Source organism: Physcomitrium patens, chromosome 9, assembly GCF_059467195.1.
Source record: "Physcomitrium patens ecotype Gransden chromosome 9, ASM5946719v1, whole genome shotgun sequence".
In the NCBI taxonomy this organism is placed as follows: domain Eukaryota; kingdom Viridiplantae; phylum Streptophyta; class Bryopsida; order Funariales; family Funariaceae; genus Physcomitrium; species Physcomitrium patens.
Window position 1 is genome coordinate 7,255,516 of NC_143418.1, and position 23,331 is coordinate 7,278,846.

Genomic DNA, 23,331 nt, shown 5'->3' on the forward strand with positions numbered 1-23,331 from the left:
TCAAGATTTTAACAAAAATGGGACGTATTATTTATTATTTATTATTTATTTAATATTATAGACCTCGGATGGTCTGGTACATTGCATGTAGACACGTTTATTTTCTCGTTGGAAGCTTCTGGAATAGAACCTGGCCACCTTTACCGTGGGCCCTGTTCCGGCGCCGCCCCGTCCGAAAATAGAATGGACTCTCTCACCCTCTCGGTCATTCTTCTGGCCCAGGCCATGCGTGCACGACAAAGAAAAATAATAATTAAAATAAAGAAGGCGAACCTTAAACTTAATTTAGGGATTGATAAAATTATGTATATGTAATATACAATCATGTGGGATCATGCTAGATGTGACTAGAGTGACCATATTTCACTTTCATTGATATTAAAATGAAAACAATTTAAGAATGACGAAACCTAATTCGCCTCTTATTTTTATACATACGAATTCATCCATGGATGAATGCGGATGGGAATATGGAACCATATTCGATTCGATCCTCAAACTTGTAGCCGCATACTTCCAGGAAGCTTCAATAGCACTTCGGAGTGATTTCGGGTTCGAATCCAGACGAGTGAAGATGGGGATCGTGGGGTGCTGGTAGACCGGCGATGATGAGTGACCTTGTAGACTTCTATTTCAGTATTTGTTTTGCCTCGTCGTGACTTTTGTGTTTTTGTTTTTTTTTGCGGATTATGGTTGCTGCTGTCATAGTATGCTAGATGTGTGTTGTCTGAAGGTTTGAATGCTCTGTTTGTTTCTACTATTTTTCTGGTTTTACTCGGCAACGTCTCTCGTTCCTGGTTATGTTAATAGTGTATGTTCATGGCACACAGTTCGAAACGTGAAGATCTTCTCTAGTTCGAGGATTGGTTGCGAAGGGATTGTATTATCGAGTGTCCGGCTTTGAACGCAGTGATCGAAGTTCTTGTTTCACGTTCATTCGTCTCAGAGATCCACTCGTTTTCTTGCTGCTACAGCGTGAATTAAAGTGTCAGTCCGCTAAAATGTTTTACGATTGGGAGGAGTTTAATACGTGCTCTGGTAGTTCGACAGGCCTCGAGTCAAGGACATTATTATTGGCGACAGGATGGAGAGTCCTTCGGATTTGGAGAAGCAGATTGGGTGTACTTCTGTAAATGATCGAACGAAGGACAGTAGAATCGATACGTTGCAACGATGTGTTGAATCTACGACTGCATCTTTGATTTCTGAGCAAGCTAAGCACGCTGAGGCGATGGCACGCAACATGGAGCTTTAGAGAGAGCTCGAAGAACGAATTTTGCAAGAGCGAGTATTAAGCAAGCAGTTAAATGATCAAGTTATCAAGCATGACCAAAATATGAAAGACATGCAGACCTTGTACGAGAACAAAATTCGGAGATTGGTTTCTCTGGTCGAGAATTTTAGAGGCTGCAGAGCAAAGTTTGACTGCACAGCTTGGAGACATCGAAGTTGAAGCTCTGCAACAATATCGATTCTTCAACGCAGAAAGCACTTCACATTCTCAATCTCTCGCACAGAAGGAGGAAGAGCTATCAGCAGTTCAAGCTGAACTTGATTCAATACGCAAGAGGAAGGTTTCTGTCAAGGAACCAGTAACCATGAACGTCGCATAACATTTATCGAAGTCCAGGCATCAGGACGATAAAGCGAGATTGCAATCTAGGTCAATTAGTAGTGGTTTAGAAGGCAACTTACGAAGCTGCATCGATGCAGCAGGAGCTGCTCCTGGAAATTTTGGAAATATCCTTGCAACAGGAGTGTAAGACCATACAATAAGAGAAGATCAGAGTCCCCTGTCAACTCTGCAGATCGGAGAGTTTGGGTTTTGCTCTTTAGCGAAGGATACGACCTACTTCGATTGCTTCACAGGGTTTGTACTATGTGTCCTTTGGTAGACACGAGGCATGGCGATTAACAAAATAGGTTGCGCTGGAACAGATCTTGCGAATGCTTTCAGGAGATCGATCGCATGAGTCAGTATTTTAGTGTGTGGCTAGAACGATGGAAATGCTGGGGTAATTCTTTATTTTGTTACACCTTATCGATGTCGATTGCCGGACTAACTGCTCTATGACCTCAGAAGCAACCACCAATGTTTTGGTTTTCAAAACTGATGGAACATACACAATTTTTCGAAGTTGTAATTCATGCCCAAGATTTCAGCGATGGCATGAACTACTGGACATTCATTTGAAGATCGTTGCAGATATGGAAGGCTTCTGTGACGTGAATAGTAATCGATAGTTTTCGTTGAATGACCGAGTACATGCACCTCAGACTTTCTAAAATATGAAAATTAAAGATTGCGTAGTAGCGGGGTGAAAGGAATATTACGTTTTTGGCTATGTATCATCTATGTTTGCACTGTGAGACTGGATTTGCAGTAATAGATCTCAAAAGAATTCCCAGCTTGTAATAGAGAGAGTATTTGTCACCTTTGAGCTGACTGTGTTCCTCAACAAGGCTTGCCAAGACGGTATGGGGGGAATCCACTCATACATCCTGTTGTCGACTTCTTTGAACCCAGAAATGTATTGCTGTGGAGCGTTTTTTAAAAACCAAGTAGGTGATGAGAAAAATACCAAGGAAGTCTGGTTTATCCTATCAGAAAGTAAGGTGGATTTTTTACACTAAGATTTGAGTACTTCACTTTACACGTGTGAGGCTTGGGCATCTGCTCGGTAATGTAATGCAATTCCTCAAACAAAAAGTTCTATGTTCCAGGTTTTCTCGCGTGCCATAGGCAACATGGTATGGAAAACTCAAATGCCACGTCTAAATCTTAGGAGGAATGACTAGCTTCCAATCCGCCTATCAACTCAGAGAAAACAGATCTCCACAATGTCAAGGTCTTCAGCGCGGTGCTTATCAACACAAATTTCATTTCCCACAATCTAATACTCGATCAGGGGATCTTCTGGAACACAATCCGTGCACCAACAGCCAGTAAAGAAGAGTTCAATGTATCCAGAACTCCAGTCCTGCTAAAGCATCCACTTAATCTTCAACACTCAGGTGCGAGGAGCCATGGCTAGCTACAAGTCACAGGAAACCTCCAAAAACACACCTCCTCGCAAATGAATAACTGTTTCCTTCGTGTGGACAATATCAATACGCTACGCAAGCATCCAAATCGTCGAAACCTAGCGACGGAGCCTCAATCCCAGAGACCGAATTTTCCAGCGCAACAGTTCCGAAAGCTTCGATTGAGCGGGTAAAACACGTTCACGGACACCACATGGGGTTTGAAAGGGGGGATGGATGTTTCATCCATTTGTACGATGATGTAATTCATCATCCATCTGATTGAACGGGAACACTCTTGGAGAGTGACAAGTGTGCGCCCCCTGTGCACCATCCAATGGGAGCGCTATTCATCGCGATGGGGGGGGGGGGATGGGAACGAAGGAGAGCCACAGAGGAACGAAAGAGAAGAGAACGCGAAGGGAACGCTCCCTTTTCTACACTTTGCTTGCTCCCAATTCCGTCTACTTTCAAACTTATCGAAATTGGTCCACTTCTCGATCCGCGCACTGATGGCCTTGAGCTTCAAGGATTGATTAATTTGTTAGGGACGGAGAGTTTCGGATTAGGATTCTAATGAGAGTTTTTTCGCCGAAAACAGTGCCGCATAACCTGAATTAGGTTGTAATGTGTTGCGATGATTGTGAGGCGTGTTATGGTCTCTAGTGTTTGCTGCGTTTTGGCTTGCCGTTGAGGTTTTTAGTATTTCTGAGAAGGGGCTACTCGCACCCGAATTGGAATGCATAAATGCAAGCTTTTGCGCAGTTTTGTCCCGCTCAGTGGCGTTTCTGGTGATTTTGTAGGGTCTTGAGGTTTTTATGTGTGTTGTGTAGTGGTGTTGTTAGACGTTGCTCACAGTTATGATTTTAATGTTCTGAAAAAGCATCGGAAATTTGAAGTTTCTGCCACAGTTCGACTGGTCGGGTAGGTAGCAGTACCTGTGTGAGATTTTTGTTTGTCAGTGGAGGAAGGTTTTGAAGGAGATCCAAAGATCATTGCTGGAGGAACTGTTCCTTCAGAGTTTCAACCGGTGAGCTAAGTTTCTATGTGTTGTTCGGTCCGGTACGGCTTATAGTTATGCCCATTGGGGGAAATTATGAGAATTCCAAAGGGATCCTTGTGATAATCTTTGCTTTAGGGTTTTTCGAGTTATTGACTTTTTAATTAGTATAGGTTCTTCATTATCATTATCAAAATATGGTATTCGTTACAAGAAAAGTCTTCTCTGATAATCACTGGTCATTACGGCCGTTGCAATTTGTCAGGTTAGGGTTCGGACGAAGTTACAGCAATTAGAACCACTTGAATAAGAATTTCACTACATCTTTTAGTAGTATTTTGCTTCAAATTATGGCTTTTTTTTTCCCTTTGCTTCTATGCTAGAAATTTACACATCTGTAACCTGTTTCGGTTCTTTTAAGGGCATTGCTGCAATGGTGCGGGTTACAATTTCCGATTGTATCTGGCGGACTTTCATATTACAATTTTTTTAAGCCACTTCTGTTCTCTTTAAGATATAGTGGGAGCAGTAAGCAAGCCTCGATCGATTACTGAAACTTGGTCGAGGTGATGACCGATAGGCATTCAGTCACTTAAGCACTCTTCCACTTCAAAATCACAACCTGTTCGGGGAGGGATGGCCTTCAATGAAAATCCACTATCGCTGAGCCTCTCTGAGACAGCATTCGAGGCTTGGCTACGCGACAATGGGCACTTGGAAACAATCGACCGAACAGGATTGGACCATCATCTACGATTTCCGACACAGAGTTCTTTCAAGGAGCTCTCGAAGGCTGTGAAGTCTAATCCATTTATGACTTTAACACGTAAACTATCTGACTGCCGCTCATTATTTCGTTTGTTATTGGATGCTGTTATTTTCGAGAAGGAATGTTTCATACGGTTGGGTATCTTTCACAAGATTGATCTACCTAGGGTCATCTTTGCGCTGTCCCTCATTTACGGCAAACGTTGGGCTTGTTGTGCTTGTCATGCTTGATCCAACCCGTCCATGCTTACATCCCTCTAATTTTCTTTTGGATGGTCTGGCAGTCGACGATTTGCTGAAGAAACCAGTTCCATGGACGGGTGAGTTTTTTGATTGCGGATTTGGTCCAGGAGAAACATACTCATGGCCTAGGAGTATTGCTCAAGCGAAGCTACGAATGGATGAAAACATAAGGAGATACACCGGAAACTATGTAATTCTTGTCGCTGTTGTCTACTTCATTCTCTTGTAAGCATCTGAAGAGCTATATGCACATTCTCGTTATGGATGTGGGCGCATTTTACTCATTTCCGCTATTGACTGCAAGACATATTGCATGTATATAATTGAGATGATGTTTGTATTTTCTCACGTAGTACCTTTTGAAGATAATGGTGCGTTGAGCAGATGGCATCTGCACCTGGTCTTACAACACTCTGATATCTAAGGAGAAGTATCTAAATCATACGCAGGTATCAAATGCCGCTGGCACTAGTGGGTATTATAGCGCTGATTCTGGTTTGGGACTCTCTGAGGAGAGCAGGTGATGAATGGGGCCTCGATAGGAATGGTTATGGTTACCGAACACTTGCCTTCGTGGGAAATGGAGGTACAACATTCTGCAATAAATATATATATTTTTTCTGGTTTCATTTAGTATTTTCTTTTGTGATTGAACCAGTAAACATATTACAGGTTATGCGGGCTAAAGTTCTGCTGTTTCTGCTGTATGACGTTAGCTATTCTCTTAGTTTGATTCCGTGCGATTATCTTTGTTTTGAAACGTTTTGTGCTTGCTTGCTGCAGTGACTCTTGTGTTAATGGTGTATTGCAAAATAGCACTGGCGCTATTTTGGGCTGGAATTGTCAGCCTGTTAGGTGCATCTTCTCTACTCCTTTAACACTCCTTGCATTCTGAAGTTTCCTCTACCTTTTTACGTTCGTGATGTTATGAGCTATCACATTGATTCTAAAAAGACATCACTTTATTTTGATGTTGTCAGTGTAATGTGGGTCATGAACTGTTTTTCTTACCGAATGAAGGCAAGGAGTCAGTCATTGTATGTTTGAGGAAAGAAGCTTATTACCGTAGTTTATGATGCAATAAGATTGATGCATGTCAAGGTGTATCTTTGATAACGAGGTACTATTGTTACGATTTTGCAGTTGTTGTCGTGCATAGCTGCTTGAGGAGGATAACTCAACCCAAAGTTGCCAAGTATCCTGCTACCAATGTGATTGGACACCCTGCTCGGTCATCAGGTGAAAAGCCTCGTCGGTCGTCTACAGAAAGTAAGGAATCAACAGAACCACAAGCGAAGTCTCATCGATCATCTTCAGACACCAAACGATCAGCGGACGCATCAGTGAAGTCTGGACAGCAGTCTGCACAGAGCAAACAAGTACCAGGACTACCAGTGAAGGTAGTAAAGCTGAAACAATAGAATTGAGGTTCATGTTTGTTGCCAGGCTCTCAACCGTGCAGGACAGAGCCTTGTAGATTTACATGTATTATATGCTCATGAATATTGTCTCTAGGTACACTGGATTTCTGGGTATTTTGCTGTGGGTAGTCAATGAGAACCACGACTTAAAGCCGTGTGGTGTATAGGCGGTGGAGATTGTAGGTCGTACTAGGACTTTTACTTCAAATAGATCTGGATGTCTAGTGATAAAGCCCCACGGTGATTGTGTTAATGACCGAAGGGCAATTCCACCTGTGCTGTGCGGAGTGCTTGAACGGGGTGAAGACATGGTGCTCTTGGCGTAAGCATGTCGATTTTAAGTTAGATTTGTTTATTCTCTTGTCAGGTACCAGTTGCAAATTTTCGCAGGCTAGTGATACTGATGCGGGGAGTTTTTTATTATCAAGCATCTAAATGATAGTGTTGGATTAAAACTTTGGTATATGGTTTGTGTGATGAGATAGTTTGTCCTGACAGTACATTACGCTCTTGCATAAGAAACGTTCTTTTGTGCTTAGGTTGTTCTTGTAGATGGCCCTGTTCACTATGTTACATTAAAACGCTTAATGGAGCTAATCACAGTGCTGCTACGGATTGCACATCATGCAGTGTCACATCCTGCCGCAAAAGTGGTTGTCGTTTATACACCTCAAGCGCAATGAGAGTAATGTTTCATGACACGCAGAAGACGTACACTTGACTAAGATGATTTACAATGCAGGCTAAATGAATTGTGATCAGCAATGACAAACTCTGATTCATCAACTGTGCTTCGGAGTAATTGAAATACTTCAAAATCAACGCACTCAGTACTCAAGATAACGTATGACAATACCAAATAAGAGTGCCCGATAGTTCCCGAAAGTGGCATGAATTTAAAATTGAAAAGAACAGTATCAACCAAAAATGAATGTTCAGCTACATAACATGTATAACCATCGCTGCAGATAATTGACAAGGGAAGATAAAGTGATGGTTGCAATAGTACTGAAACCGTATAAGAAATCTTCATCACCAGCATCTGTAGTCTACTCGTAGAGGCCTTCTTGCTCCCATACATCGACAAGAAAATCCACCATCTCCTACAAATTTAGTCCAGTACTGGAGTTGATGAATCATACAAAAATAAATAAATCCATCAACATTGCAGCAGATTAGCATCACCATACTATTCTCGCAACAAGGCCTGCGTCAAGAAAACAAGGTTTCGCAGTTCACATGACGGACACAAGATTCAAGATCGGATGCCCTGACTTCACAAATATGAGACTCTTCATCTTGACACTCACAGGTAGAGGAATTGGTTGTGAAAATGGTCTACTTGTGCCAAGCAAGTCCTCGTATGTGGTACTCCAGCTGGCATTTCAAGTAAAAAATAACCACCTTTCAGTCTTCAAACATATCACGACTATTGCAGATATCATTCACAGTTAAGACTCTCCATGATCAGCACTTATTGTACAAGCATATAGAAGTTACAACTATACTTGGAGGCTCTTCCCGAACACCACATCCATTTCTGGTCTGCGGCCTGGGCTCTGCAAAGTTCCGAGTGTGGAGTAGGATATAGTCTAATGTGATGTCATATTACACCAGTGTAAAGACCATAAAAGAACTTAACTAGGCTATATCAGAGCTTCATATGGTTTCATATTGTCATACTAAAGTTAAGCGTAAGAGTTCTGACTTGTAAAATCTCTAGTATTAAAGGGGTGAAAAAAAAGAAAGACGCACCTTATTACTGGTTCTCTGTGTTGGGCAGGTCGAGGTCTCTCTCGATTTCTCAACCACTCCCGTCTTCTTTCTGTCCACATTTTCAACGCTGCATAAAGTGCAAACATACAGTAAACGAAATCATCACATGGAATACCAAATTCAGAACCAGTAATACAGCATCATCTTTCTGGTAAAAAAATAACGAGTTACGCGCTCACGAATAGGTGAGTTTGTACAAATGAAGAAATACTTCTAATTTTGATGTCACGGTTAAATACAGCATGTTCATGCAAGGTTATTCAGCTAAGAGTTTTCGTATTCTCAACATGATTGTTAATCATGGCGACAAACAAACTTTCGATGAATACTTCATTGATAACTGCTCCAGGGATTTTCATCTTGTGGCAACACATTGAGCATGCAAGATACGACATTCAACACATGAGATTTCATCACGCATAAAAGATACAGCACTGGTATAAACATTAAAAAATAAAAAAAAGTACCATGATTTACGAAAGGACTATTCGCGTCATTTTCAGCAGATGCTCGTGTCTCTGAAATATGGTGGTTGGCAGAAATTGAACTAGAAGGTCTCAAGTGGTGAGCACTGATGCCGTTGTTTTCCATCTCATTGGAACTCGAGGTTTCAAATGAATTATTAAGAGGCACTGTTTCACCTTTGTCTGCCCCCAAAGAATCCTTGGTTGACCCTAAGTCTAGTTTCTGAGACTTAGTAAATCGTCCAAAGCAATTTCCACACTGTTGCAAGAACAATGAACGTTACAGAAAAAGGTATGAAGTCGATGAAATCCATGTGTAAACTAGGCAAAAAAATAGAACTACTAAACAACTATGCAAGGCTACGCCATAACTCATAAGATTTACATAAAGAGGATGCAGAGCCACTAAGTATAATCTCAAAAGAGTAATTCACGTGCTTAGCGCTCTTGGTTAAAACTGCAGGACATGGACTTCGACATGAACTAAATAGGACTAACCTCCAACATATAAAGATTTTATTAGTTCTTTTAACATGACGAACAGAGTAACAAGCAGAAGAGAGGGAGATACGCACCCCATACATACAGCGCACGCAGAGGAGTGAAAGCTTTATCAGCCAAGACCAATCAAGCATACTATATACTCGTTGATGAGCCTTCTGTTCTAACTGAGGCCACGTTTAGCCCAATTATTGTATCAATCCTCCATACATAGTAAAACACTTTTGTCATCCTACACCACAGCAATATACCTGTCACCACCACATAAAGCTTCCAATACAAAACTAAGCAATTTAAGGGTTTAACTGCGTGGATCTAAGAGCAACGCACTGGTCACAGATCACTGAGGAGGAGTAAAACGAAGTCTAAATAGATTCAGGAACCCTGCTGCAAAACAGAAACATCATAAAATATGAATTCTTGGTAAGAAGATGAACATGAATGTTTCTCTTCGAAACACTTACGATCAGCACTGCCCACAACTAATGCCGGTCAGGATGCTTAAGTTTAAAGATAACATGTAGGACCACACACCATTTCCTTTTGAAGAAGAAGACTCAGCAAATTCAGAAGCCAAAATCGTGCCTGGCCAACAGAACATACAAAAGCCAAGTAAAACATTAGTTTTTAACAAAGCTTGGTAAAAACAGCAAAAAGCACTCCCCTTCAACAGTAAATATATAAACATATATATATATATATATATATATATGCTTTTTCTTTTCGAGAAGAGAGGATCTAATAATTACAAGGCTGATCGATAGACAGCTCGAAGAACTACTTCGCTGATGTGATGTTGCAGTAGAAGCTATACAAAAGAGGATCTCAAAAACAGCATATTATACAAATAAACGAACACGCGATATATGAAGGAGACTTGAGGTATCCACAAACACGCTGCAATAGTTAGCCAGACGAGACTCTTGGAAAGATGAAGAACCAAGGGGAAAGGCAAAGAGCAAGGAAACACTGCCAACGTTGGTGCAAAGCGCCAGCTCATTGCCCAAGAGAAAAAGAAAAAACACGAACCTTCACAACGACTAATTTCAAGCTCTCGGCCTGTCGTAATTCCTTGGATGCTCCCTTGCTCCCTGAGATCGCAAAGATCGTAGCACATAGTACCGTTTAAACTTAAACAAACTTTTTTCACAGCAGGGAATTCTTGGAGAACCAGAAACGATCACCACCGGCCAGGCACTCGGAGAGCAAGAGCTGTCTATTCGGCGGAGCCGCAACACCCACAAAACAAAACAAAGGGAAGGGATTCGAAGGAAGCTTCAGAAAACGCACGCACCCCCCTCATACGTGGATATCCACAAACACATGGAAAAACAAAACAAAATAAACAAAAAAATCCCTCACATGAAAAGTCGGTCACAACAATTACGGTGAAAAGTTAAAGTAGGGTCTTCCTGTCCGTCAGTTGTGCGCGTGAAACACGATCTTCGAAACTGGGTCTTGAAAATTCCCAACAGCGTCACCAAAATCACAAATCAATGAGTGTATGTGTATAGCGATAAGAAGTACCGAAGCAGTCGGGTTGTAAATATACATTTCTACGTTGTTACGAAACGGTTTTTTACGAATTTTGGAGTTTGTTTGTTTGGAACCGTGAATCGTCTGCTTGCTCTAGGTTTTGGACGCGATTCTCTTGAGTGCTGTGATGCTGCTGCGGTGATATCCTTGATTGCCGGTGTCTTGAATTAGCCTAGTTCTTTTTAATATATTACATGGATGTTGACGAATTGCATGCGTTTACAGGTTCATACCAGATGTAATGTGTATATTTTTTCTTTTTCTATTTTTTCCCCTACTGCTCACTTGTCGAAGCAAGTTACCAAGTCTGAAGATGTCGCATTTGGCGTCACAAGATTTAAAAATATATATATATATATATATATATATATCAAAAATAAATAAACAATCGACATCTGACCTGACTGTGACTTGTAGACTAGCCTGGATGCAAGGCATGGATACAACAGTGTTACTGTTTGTTTGTGAGGGAAATATGTTGTCTTTTTGCTACAAAGAGGGGTTTACTGTTATCTGGGTTTGTAAGAATATTAAGGGGATTCAGACTTGGCCTTTTTGGGTGATATTTCACCTGTGATAAGATTTTGAAGCATCCAATGATATTTTGGAATATCACTTGATACTTCACCAAATCACCCACCTTGTGAGGTGGGTGATTTTGAAATCCAAATATCAAAAGAGGGGCCAATGAAATATCAAAAACCTTGTTGCTTGCCTTAACTCTCTTCCCTTTTTGACTCCATACCACACTACTCTTTGATTTAAATGATACTTCAAAAACTTGAAGGCGGTAATAAAGTTTGAATGGTGATATTTTGGATTTGATATTTCAAATGATCTTGGAAATATTAGTATTGAACCCCCAATTTTTTGGTTTTGCAAATACTTCAAGTCTAAATCCACTTATTTATTGGGTTTAGGATGATGTTTTCATCAGTTTAGGACAACCATCTCACACTTGGTTAATTTATGACAAATCCTCCCTTAGAATATTATTTTTTGGATCAAGTTGGAATTGATGATTTTGCTTCATCTCTTTTTGGGCATAAGATAAAGTTATTCTTTTTATTACATAAGCTTATGTTTTGTTTTTGGAAGCATGTTTTCATAGAGTAGTCACATGTATTTGCAAAGTCCAAAGATTGAATCTAGATGGTAGTAAAGTTGATTATTAGTAGCTTCTTTCTTGTGTTGTCAATTCAAGTCATGATATTTTTCAGCTTTGCATCTTTTTTTGGGCTACTCTCACTTATAAGCTACCTTCTTTTGTACTATTCTTATTGTCCTTGAGCTATGAGCTACCAAATCATGCGAGGATGTTGAATTTTTTTGATCATACTTCAAATCTGTATTTAAGTAAATATTTATTTTAAATTTTAATTCTTTCTTTCACGTGGTCTTAGTGTCTATGTCTCCATGTCAAGTCCAATTACATATGATTTAGTAATAATAAATGATTATCATCTTTTAAGTTTTAGTCTATTGGATCACATATTGTTTTGTTGTTATTCTTGTCTTTATATTCTAACACAAATGTAAATAATAAAACAATGATGGATATTTATAACTATGTAGATATTTCATATGATAAATTTATTAATAGAATAATCTTAATAGCAATAATTTTTATAAAAAAATGTGATTTTGAAAAGTATATTATGTAAAATATATAAAATTGTATTAAATGATGTATACATTATATTCTATGTATATATATATATATATATATATATATATCATTTAAAGAGAACATTTTGCATCCTTTTCTATTTATTTATCTTTGAGTGTTGCACAAATTTTGCCATGATGGATAGAAAATTAAAATAAATTATTGAAGGTAGGTTGTAGCAAGATAACTCATATTTTATAATAGTTTGTCAAAAGTAATTACCAGCAATAAGAATCTATAATTTCAACTCCATGATAATACTCTTCACTAATTCATCATAGTAGGCTTGGGTATACTGAAGGTTGAATTTCACTACCTACATTGACATTATAGAAGCAACAACGTCTTGACTACCTGCTACTAATCCTACACCATTTCCTTCTTTGAAGAATGGTTGCATATGGAATTGTTCCAGTATTGAGATCTTTTAGGAATGTTGTTTTGAAGATCTCAATGTATGTTTGTTAATGTTATTGACACATCAAATCTACAATAATAATTTCCAAAAATCAAAGCTACTATGCAATAGTGTAGAAATTTGTGCTCATGAAGTGTTGCAATATTTGATGAATTTGTCAAACAATGCCTTTGATAAAGGGCACATTCATAGACAACACACTCATCAATTATCTTAACTATCTATTTCTTAACTATCTTTCACAATAGGAGCTAATTTAGAATTTCAAATTAGATGTATCACCTTCACTTTAATTTAATGACAACCAAAAATGGTTTCATTGATGAACTTGGTTCCTTGGAATTATATTAAAGCCAAAAAGTAGCACAACAAAACTAGTGCAGCAAAATGTGTGTAGCATGTAGACATTGACAAAAGAAAAGGAAGCAAAATGGGCCGAAAAGGCCTATCCCAAAATCTACGTAGCTTGTAGTTAGGGCCCCAAATGCACCTCAAAAAATAAAAAAGTAGTGATACCTTATCACCTTCATTTGTTATTATGAAGAATACATGGATATTCTTAATATTTCAGTATATTTGAGGGATACATATGATATTTTTCCTATATTAATTGAATTAAAAATTTTCTGAATCAAATTTATCATTTATCTTAGAATTATGAACATTGTATCAAATACAAATATATTAAATTATTAAAATAAGTATATTATCATTATTTTTTGCTAATGAAATCAAATATATATAAATTTATTACTAATATATTTTACAAAAGTAAAAGTATAAATTATCTTTATAAAAAATATTTATGTTTATATTAGAATACAATCATAATCTAATATTATATAGTTTGCAAAACAAACACAACAAGAATAAAAGATATTATATATAAATAGTAAGTAAATAATAGTCTATTTATATTAAAAATAAAAATAAAAATATTTTATAATATAAGTAGTTTTATCATAGCTATAATAATCTGTGTACATGTATTGTTGCATTTAGATGCATAATAACAAGTGACCTTAGACTTTGATTTTTTTTTCATTTTTTTATACAAATCTTTCTAATGTAATAAGTTTGAAAGAAAAGATTATTCATGAATACATTACCACTGACATGAATATTAATATTATTTTTCTTATTTTAATCTTTGAAACAATAATCTCAAAGATAAATATTATATAAAGTATAGTACATTTATATCTACATGAGATTACTATATAACTTTACTTGTTAATTTATTAGATTTTAAAATTATTCTTGTAATGTTTTAATGCAATGCTCAATTTTTGTTTTTATAAATCTAATGTATGTGTCAAACTATGCAATATCCAATTGTGCAGCTTGATAATGCTTTTATGGTTTATTAGAAAAATACAAACAACCAATTAGAAAAGTTGTTGAATAATCTATATGTATATAGGGAGTGCAAAAACTATTATTGAACTTAAGTTGTCAAGGCATGATTTTTGCCATGTTTTACAAATGTATATGTAAAAGCTATAACAATGACAACTACGGTTCTTGTAATCCAAGAGGAACCACTAATATATTTGAATCCACCATTTTTAATATAAAAACATTTTATCGCCTTTCAGAAATAGCAAAAAAACTATAATTCTATGGATATAAAAAATGTATCATTTAGTAGCAAACACCCCACATTTTCTACAACACTAACTCAATATGTTATATTCCTATATCAACTCAATACCACAGTCAATTAGAATTTATTTTTTGAGAAATTCAATATCAGCACACATGTCTACAATATTGGATTCTCTCCAAAACTATCTAATATTTTATGAAAAAAAAATAAAAAAAAAAATAAAAATCCTAGAACATGTACAATCCCTCCCAAAGTCTTTTTCAGGACCAATTCCAATCCCTCTCAAAATCTTTTTCTTACCCAAGTATGAGGGATACAGAATATCAAAACATTTCTCTCAACATGATACTTGTGAAACTCTAAAAAATGTACCAATCAAATATGATAAAATTAACTATAGTCCGGACACAACATACTCAACACTTTAGAAAACTCTCCTATAATCTTACCACAATATGAGATGGGTGAATTCAGATTATAAGTAGCACAACATTTCTTACATGCACAAAGCCTTTCAAGAAAAATGGAAAAATGAAAAAATAGATCATTCCTAACACGGCATTGACAACTTTGAAACTCTGGACTTATCACTGATCTGAACTGGCATCTATTACCATCTACAATAACGCGCTCATAGCGAAGCAAAAAAGACGAACAAAGATAAGTACTAAGATGTGTTGGAATATTAATCGAAAATATTCGCATACACAGTTGAACAGTGGAAAAATTGACATTCTCTTCCAAACACTTGTAGGGATTGCTTACTACACCGAAGCTAACGATCTCACTTTCAATGAAAATGGATTATTAGTAATTTTATTAGATTGAAGCGTTAAAGATACGCATGTAGCAAATCCTGCCTACATTTGAGAATATATGCAGCTTACAAAGGGACGGAGAAGAGCACCCATTAAAACTACTCCATTAAAATCCTTCACTTCATGATTGAATATTCAAACACCGCATTGAAAGAGCGATGCCATCTGTTGCGCTCACGTATCTCATATTTCAAATCAAACTCGCAATGCCTCCAAGTTCAAGCAGTTCAAGCTCGTATCAGTGAGGATCTCAACTGACAACTGCGGTGCTAGGTCTCGACACGTTATGGCACACAGAAAAATACGACCTGGATAAGTGGAGCTCTGCAACTCCTCCATTCCCCTTTCCCAGCCACCTCAACGAGCAAGAATCTTGGCATCACAAGCAACAATTTTCACCCGGTCCACAGCTGTAACATCGTTATCTGTTTTAAATGATGCATTCTCCAAGATGAAGGTCCAAACGTTGTCACAGAACCTGTAAGTGTGAAGATGTCCCTGTTTCGCAATAGAGAATATTTCAAAACAGTTGCGACGAAAAATTGTTTTAAGAACAGAAATATTTAAAGCGACAATGTACGCTGATAGAAAATGACCGACACGACGTACGAATGTTAATCATATTTCTATTCACGTACTGCAACGACTTGAATAGTGTTAGGGTTTTAATTTCGTGAGACCACTAGCTACGGGATGCAAAAATGTACAGTACACACGTTTGGATATGGACTCAATGCAAAGCTAAGTACTCTCTACGCACTGAGAACTACGTGACTGAGAAACAAAAGAAGCTGAGAAACTGTACCTTGAAACTGGTCTTGACCTTCACTTTCGTGCTCAAAGCTTCATTCATTGACTGTTCCATCCAGAAATGCCGTGCGTCAACAATTCAACTCTGGACGAATAGAATAGCAACAGACAAGCGCAACACCAGACATCAAGGAACAAACCAGCGTGCTCCTTCACAGCACAACCACATCCTAAGCATGGAAGAAAACCAAGAGAGAACGAACTCTTCGTCAGAAGCAGGAAGAGAACGACATCCTAGGGTTTAACGGCAAACCCTATCAAACTGCATGAGCACTTTGACAGCGAGCAGAGGAGAAATCGTGCCGTTGGTAACGAGCTCGTCCAAGGCATCCGTGAGGCTCACTCCGATGGAGGATTTCCTGTACAACTCGTAGCTAGCCATCTCGCTCGCTCACCTCGTGAAGTTGGCAAACCTACACCGCAAGCTGACTCAGAACTGTCGATACTCCACCAGACCCGTCGTCCCTTAGCTCAAAATGACCAGCAGCAGACGACGAACCCACTGGCAACAAAATTCGACGGCTCCGACGGCGAAGTCCGACACAGCGAGGCACTGAATTGCGACGCTGGGGGTACGTCCAGACACGGTTGGGCTTTCGTTCCGAAGTAGCTCGAAGTGGTCTATTTCGCAGTGACAGCTCAGCGCGTCATTACGGCGGCTTTATACCCTAGAGGCTCAAGACCTCTACGCAGTTCGTAGATTCATCCTTCTATGACTTCTCGTAGATACTACTTTCAAAATTATTGAAGATGACTGGTGCACTGCCTTGTCTATTTCTTCACATTCAATTAAAGTTTTATGTCTACTTTTAAAGTTTCTCTTGGAGAAGAGAAACCAACTTTTTTTTAACTTTTTTTTGGGAGTGTCGTGGTTTATTTTCTTAGATGACTCAAAGACTGTGTTGTGCGATGTGGCTCAACAAAAGGTTCTGTGAATGATTATTTCAAATGTTTAAAATTTAGAGGTTTAAAATTTTTTACTATTATTACACTGTAAAATTTGATTGTATTTTAAAGAGAATCAACATGGTCCATCTTTTATGATAAGATCTGAATTCTTAGAACTTTTCATTAGATTTGAATCGTTGCAAATTGAAGGAAAAATTGATTTTTAATATTTTTGTTATTCAATAAAATCTTTGCTACAACCCATCAAAGTAAAGATATTATTTTTAAAATTGTGAATATTCATACATAATTTCAAATATCTTTTTCACATGTTATCATTGTATTTTAAAACATTTAGTTTTTTCAAACTGTGGAATATTTTTAGTTGCTATGGAAAATGTACCTCGAATCACACCAACAAATAAAATATTGAAAAAAAATAGGCTTCTTTACTTTTCAATATTTATTTAGTTTGTTCTACTTTACATAATAGACCTAAATTTACTTTATAATTGTGTTGGATTCACTAACTATTCCTTTTTTTCTGTTTGCAATATGGCCTTGAACATGTTTAATCTGTGTGATTAATATTTCTATAGAAAAAAATTTTGAATATAAGAACGAACAATATTTAATATATTCAGTAAGTATTGACTTTACATTATATTTTTAGAATCCATAGACGGTTGGTTTTACAATGATTTATGTAAACTGCATCAAAGATATTGGATTGACAATTTTGTATCCCTATTCTATTTTAAACCATAAAAATATATGTATTTTAAAAATGAGGATAAATATCTTTTACAAATAATAATTTAAAATTATTTTTCTTTTTTCTTTTTTCTTTTTTCAAATCTGTGCTCTTGGTTGTTATTATCAACAAGTCTTTTGCACTATCTTTCAAACCATGCCAAGATCAAGTTGTAAATATTATTATTCTTTAAATAATATTTTGTTAAAACGGATTTCATGATGGTCCAAAATTAGTATTTATAAAAAAAGGTTATTTTTGACACACCTATTTTTAAGATTGAGATTATGTAACATTATATAATTTTGTTTTAAAAATTAGATCCAGAATAGGATTTATTTATTATTAAATGAAAATTATTAAACGTGATAAAACATTCAAAAGTCAATAAAATAAAAGAATATAACAAAAGAACATAAATTTTTATTATAAATTAAAATATTTTGACTACTTATAATAATTTATATAATATCTACAATATTTTCATATCAATTCGGCATTTAAGACCAAAATTCTACATTGTAACCTACACAGTCTAAGTTTATTAGCTCCTTGTATCATTTGAACAACCAAATTTGGGTTATTCCAAAAGATGGGCTACTTACACTAAATAGCCCACCCCAAGAAAGACATGTTGAAGGGTACTTAGTTTCATGTGTACAGATGCCCAATTGGTTAGACAAAACCAAACTCATATTAAAATCATGTATAAATACAATAGAGTGGCTTGTCATATGTAGATGATTTTGTCCAACTTATTACTCTAAGGCAACATGAGGGTTGGCAACACACTAGGCAAAAGCCTTCTTCTAATAAATACTAATTAATTTTATTTATTCCTCATCAATTGCAAAGGCTGTGTGATTGGCTAAGGTCTTTTTTCTGGAATGAATAAGATTCTAAGTTAAACCTAAGTAGTATTGTAGAAAATTAGGGACATTTATATTTTGAGCATTTATTTATTTATTATTATTTTTTATCTCTCTTTCATATTTATTCACTTATTTTTTTAAAATATTTTTCTCATTATTTTTCTTTAGCTCATTGAAGTTTTTTTTTACTTTGCTCATAGAATCTTTAGAATGATGTAGATAGGCAAGAAGAAAAAATCAAGTATGTCTAAAGTTTCTAATGAAATGAAAACTTAAATTTACTAATTTGGAGATGGATTTGGTGTAATAAATGTCTAACTTCTATGATTCAACTAATAAAATGGATAAAGTAAAAACTATGAATTCAAGTTCTTAAAACTATGTGTATTATTAAACTATACATTACTTTATATTGGATCTATTGACAACTTTCTAAGTAATTTCATCTTCTTAATTTGCACACAACATGAAACTCTTTCAATAAGCCATCAAGCATCATATTATTTATAAAGATTGTCTTTGGCTCCATATCTTTGTTAGTAACAACTATAATATTAGCATAGATAAGAGATTTATTAATTAGGATTTTATTAATCATCTTTACAAGTGATTATTTTTTAAAAAAATTCCATTAACAAATTGATTTGACAAACAAACTTCCAATCTAGACTTTTCCCCCATCCATATATCTATTAATAGACGTGTTTCATCCAAGAGAACAACCCAATGTCAATTGTATGTCTTGGGATGCCCAATTGGAATTGCCTCTATTCAAGTTGTTTTAGGTGGGACAACTACACATTGTGTTGTTGAAACCATTTTATTATTATTTTTAGATTGAAAATATTATTCTCTTTACAAATTTTTCATTATGATTATAATTATAATATTTTTGTTAAGGTAGATCATTGATGCCGTAGTTGCAATGTGCAACAAAGCCACTTTATTACAGCCTTTGATGCACAATTAGATCAAAGTATTTTACTATCATTTTTATTTTGTAGCTTACAGCTAAAGCAACTAAATGTATTTTATTGTAGCTTGGGTTGCAATGTGCACATTCCTTTGTCCTAGGAAGAATCAAAGACACAACTCGTATTTTTTTTGCTCATTGCAACCAAATCACCAACAATATTTGAAATTATTAATGTTTATTTTGCCCCAAATTTTCTATAAAATAGCATTCCTCATCAATAATATGTTCTGATATCATAGAAACAAAAACAATAACAGAAAAAATTAAACCACTTAAATATTATAACAAGAAATGCATGGAAGAAAACATTGTCGATTTTCTTCATGTAAAAGTACGTAATATTGGTAAAAATAAAAATAAAATTTAAAAGAACTAAACAAGTGAATGTAGTAACACTCTTACCTTGCTAATGTGAAAAGCATATATATATATATATATATATATATATTTATATATATATATATATGATTTTTTTCATGATTTGAATATTATTTTTCAATAAATCTTAATTATTAATTTTCTATTATTTTTATTTTATTTTATTTTGGAAGTCCTAACATCAATCGAGAGGATATAGGAACTAATTAGAAAACTCCTCCGCAACTGCTAGCAAGTTCATTTGTGTCGGTAGAATTACAGTGCAATTTCCAAAACAATTAAACCTATTCCTTGAACAGATTCACACAACCTCCTCCGCTGTTTTCTTATGTCACTCTAAATTGATCAATTCATGTGCACCATGCCTCTTTTGAACACAACTTTTCAGAGAAAGCTCGACGAGAGCCAACTCCGACAAAGATTATCCAACAAAAAATATCACCCAACGCACTCTTCCCAATTCGTGGGGGTATAGCCGCAAATTAATAGCACATCCGCGATTGAGAGGTGGGTCACTCCGTGGTGGGCCAGGCCGTTCGAATCAATCAACTCGTGATTTGAAACAGGCAGGTGGCGGTCTCAGCAAGAGAATTACGCCAGACGGCAGCACGGCCGCTCTTTTCGCAAGCAGTGTGACGCATCACGAAGTCGAAGCTCACAAGTAGGGCTACTTCAGAGTGTCCCGTTGGCCTGTTTCGCAACGACAGCCTTCACATCAGTTTTGGAAGAACCTCATTCTGAACTTAGGATAGACCACAGCGATCTCGCACCGGGTTTTTCTCTTGGGTATGTAGGTGAAGAGCGTACAGTCCGTGACTGGCTAGTTTGGTTTCAAGTAGACAGAGATTTGTTCACAGCTTAGCAAGAATTTTCTCGCACTGACATCCTACAAGTTGGTGAGGGACGGGGTTTAATCATCTACCCCTCGGTTAAGGTTGTCGTTCGGGTCACTGGAGCGCGTGCGAGAGACCAATTACAGAGATTTACGATCGAAAGTTGTTCATAGAATTCGATTCAGACGCAACTCTGGCGGTTTTTAGCTGCTGGGTCGACAGTTAAATAGCCTGGTAGAGTAAACACCATCGTTTGGAAACAACCCGAACATAGAGGATCTCAGTTATTTTTATGCCCGTATCGAGTCTCCGTCATGTCGAGGAACCGCGTTGTGTCGCGCAGGACCCGTCAGCAATTACAGGAGGTGGTGGGGGGAGCACTCAACTTAGTGAAGACGATCTTCATCAATGGAGTGATGGTAATGTTGTTACCAGTCCTGGCGCCCATCTCGCTCGCCGTCCAGCTCTGGAACTCGCTCCCCAGTTTCCGGCAGGTTCGCAATGCGATTCCTCGGAGTTTCGGCGACCTCTGTAGAATCCCATCCGCAATCTGGAACTCAATCCCCTCTCTCAACCAGTTGTTGAACATGTTGGTCAATCTGATCCGGGCAATGGTGCGAGATTACACCACAAGGCTCAGTCCACAAGTCACTGGACAGTCCACACGACAGCCCGCTCTTTGATTCCTCTCAATCAAAACTGCTCGCACATCTCACGCGGTTACACACTCACGCCATCATCGATCAGAAGCAACCTACGCGCCTCTAATTTTCGATTTCTGCATCACCGACAGACTGCTCCGCCAACCTTCCAGTTCATATTCCAGGAGAGAGACTTTTTCCTTCCTTCACGAGGCGCGAGGAATTTTGAGTTCCATCTCCTCGCAGTCCTCGTGATCTCCGAAGATGGTCTGATGCAGCAAAAAATCATCGCAGCTTCTAGGTGATACCATTCTAAAGACCTGCTTGTGGTTCATGTAGAGGATTGAGTTTGCTAGTTTGCAACGTTTTGGGTTGATAAACTGTATATGTACAGCATTTTTATTTTATTTTATTTTATTTTTGGTTTAACATGCCAGTTGTGGTTACGTGAAGGATTTCATTGTTGTGAAGGGCCAACCGTGCACGCCATTGTTGCATTGGTTGGGGTGTGTATTCATTGATAAGAAGCTTTGGTGTAGCGGATGATGCAGATTATTTTAGTGAGCGTGTTTGTTGGTCATTTACTGGGAATTCCTGATGAATGTTTGCTATGTTGGTTTGAACATTAGAAGACTGGATGTTAAATGATAATCATCACTTATCCACATGCAAGCAACATTATTCTCCAACAATCTCACAACATCGAAATTCAACTCTAGAATTAAAATTCGTCCCCCTATTTATATGCTTTTTGAATGGTACCATACTCACCTGTATGCAAAAGCCATCTATGTCACAGGTGTTCCTGCAAGATGCCCAGAGTATTTATGCATTGCCTGTATTCTATTCCAGAAAAGCATGTCTTCTTTTACTCACAGAAATCATTCACAACAAATCCATGTACCACAAATAAAATGAAATTAACAATTCTCCACCTTCTTGACAACTTGAAGATTTTCTTGTGGAGACTGAACAATGGAAATCTTCGATCTATTAGAAACAAAGGCAACTGAGTCCCTGCATACTTGAATCTCATGCCAAAGAGTATTGAGGATGTTGATCAAGTAACACAAACAAAACATGATCTTATATCACCTGCTCAAATTCATAACTTCAACTGCAATATCAACTGAAATTGACACCAAATGTGAGAATCAAGAATACAAAATACATGGAGGGGCTACAGAAATGTTAACGATTAACATCTTGATCACCTTGGAATCCAATCAAAAAATGAACTTTCCTATTTCATCAACCAATAGTCCATAAATACATAATGTCTTAAGTTAACTGCCAGTTAAGTTTATCATCATTGAGTAGAAGTTTAAGGGGATTGTTGATGTCAAATCTATATTGTCAGCCAAGGATGCTTTGTGGTTGTCTTCCTAGATATTCAACATTCCTCCTCAACATGAACATATCTCTTATCTTTTGCAACCATGTTGCATGTTAGGAGCAGAGTCTTGCCATTGGAATCTATGTCACATGTAAGTTTTATACTTTCTTGTACTATTATTCTATCTCTTTTGTTACTATATATATTTTAATTTAAATTCTATGAATTGTTGCCTATTGTAGTTGTAGATCTTCTTTCTTGCATTATGGATGTTTGGCATTGCACTTAGTTGGTACAGTCACTCCAGTGTAAAGAGCATCTTGATGAAGAAAATTTCTTTGAGATAAGAGAGAAGAAAGAAAAGACACTAGACTATACCATTACTTCTTGACCTACAATTTTATGTTGTGTGATATGTTTATAAATCTTTGTTTCTACTTCAAGTAGCTTGATTATAAAAATGGATGAAAGATTTTAGTGGTTCTAAAAATAGAAGAATCAAATCTTATGAAGAAGCAAAGTAATGCTTAATAATAAGTTTTTCTAATTCTAGAAGAGATTCTATGTTATCAACTTGTAATAAAGATGTTTTTTAT

At 36.9% G+C, this 23,331-nt stretch overlaps 3 protein-coding genes across 7 annotated transcripts; 1 reads left to right on the forward strand and 2 right to left on the reverse strand.

Annotated features, from left to right (window-relative positions):
• Positions 1 to 3,465: 3,465 nt before the first annotated feature.
• LOC112286455 (PRA1 family protein H) lies at positions 3,466 to 6,919 on the forward strand. 2 transcript variants are annotated; one of them, XM_024528358.3, is made up of 6 exons: positions 3,466 to 4,054; positions 4,446 to 4,850; positions 5,077 to 5,260; positions 5,485 to 5,621; positions 5,819 to 5,890; positions 6,179 to 6,919. In XM_024528358.3, exons 2-6 carry the CDS (start codon positions 4,661 to 4,663, stop codon positions 6,454 to 6,456), a joined length of 861 nt encoding a protein of 286 aa, XP_024384126.1. In that variant the 5' UTR covers positions 3,466 to 4,054; positions 4,446 to 4,660; the 3' UTR covers positions 6,457 to 6,919. The 2 variants fall into 2 exon arrangements, with proteins under 2 accessions (XP_024384126.1, XP_090109180.1); XM_090253054.1 differs by having other exon boundaries at positions 3,474 to 4,850.
• Positions 6,920 to 7,332: 413 nt separating this feature from the next.
• Positions 7,333 to 10,437, reverse strand: LOC112286456 (uncharacterized). 4 transcript variants are annotated; one of them, XM_024528363.3, is made up of 7 exons: positions 10,227 to 10,437; positions 9,732 to 9,782; positions 9,272 to 9,429; positions 8,700 to 8,955; positions 8,212 to 8,299; positions 7,767 to 7,833; positions 7,333 to 7,559 (listed from the first exon to the last, which is right to left on the reverse strand). In XM_024528363.3, exons 3-7 carry the CDS (start codon positions 9,329 to 9,331, stop codon positions 7,506 to 7,508), a joined length of 525 nt encoding a protein of 174 aa, XP_024384131.1. In that variant the 5' UTR covers positions 9,332 to 9,429; positions 9,732 to 9,782; positions 10,227 to 10,437; the 3' UTR covers positions 7,333 to 7,505. The 4 variants fall into 4 exon arrangements, with proteins under 4 accessions (XP_024384131.1, XP_090109181.1, XP_024384128.1 ...); XM_090253055.1 differs by having other exon boundaries at positions 9,662 to 9,782; XM_024528360.3 differs by having other exon boundaries at positions 7,451 to 7,833.
• Positions 10,438 to 15,194: 4,757 nt separating this feature from the next.
• On the reverse strand, positions 15,195 to 16,680 carry LOC112286251 (transcription initiation factor IIA subunit 2). Its single transcript, XM_024527967.3, has 3 exons — positions 16,311 to 16,680; positions 16,053 to 16,103; positions 15,195 to 15,745 (listed from the first exon to the last, which is right to left on the reverse strand). Exons 1-3 carry the CDS (start codon positions 16,437 to 16,439, stop codon positions 15,605 to 15,607), a joined length of 321 nt encoding a protein of 106 aa, XP_024383735.1. The 5' UTR covers positions 16,440 to 16,680; the 3' UTR covers positions 15,195 to 15,604.
• Between the last annotated feature and the right edge of the window lie 6,651 nt (positions 16,681 to 23,331).

Bases quoted from the DNA above. Each gene is read 5' to 3' on its own strand.
- LOC112286456 (XM_024528360.3), bottom strand. From the start codon at position 9,331: ATGCTTGATTGGTCTTGGCTGATAAAGCTTTCACTCCTCTGCGTGCGC. The intron at 8,956-9,271 runs GTGCGTATCTCC...TTCTTGCAACAG, and splicing joins GCGTGCGCTGTATGTATGGG to TGTGGAAATTGCTTTGGACG. The intron at 8,300-8,699 runs GTACTTTTTTTT...CACTTTATGCAG, and splicing joins TAGTCCTTTCGTAAATCATG to CGTTGAAAATGTGGACAGAA.
- LOC112286455 (XM_024528358.3), top strand. From the start codon at position 4,661: ATGGCCTTCAATGAAAATCCACTATCGCTGAGCCTCTCTGAGACAGCA. The intron at 5,622-5,818 runs GTACAACATTCT...TGCTTGCTGCAG, and splicing joins TGCCTTCGTGGGAAATGGAG to TGACTCTTGTGTTAATGGTG. The intron at 5,891-6,178 runs GTGCATCTTCTC...ACGATTTTGCAG, and splicing joins TGGAATTGTCAGCCTGTTAG to TTGTTGTCGTGCATAGCTGC.
- LOC112286251 (XM_024527967.3), bottom strand. From the start codon at position 16,439: ATGGCTAGCTACGAGTTGTACAGGAAATCCTCCATCGGAGTGAGCCTC. The intron at 16,104-16,310 runs GTTTGCCGTTAA...TGGATGGAACAG, and splicing joins TGCTCATGCAGTTTGATAGG to TCAATGAATGAAGCTTTGAG. The intron at 15,746-16,052 runs GTACAGTTTCTC...ATTGCGAAACAG, and splicing joins AGGTCAAGACCAGTTTCAAG to GGACATCTTCACACTTACAG.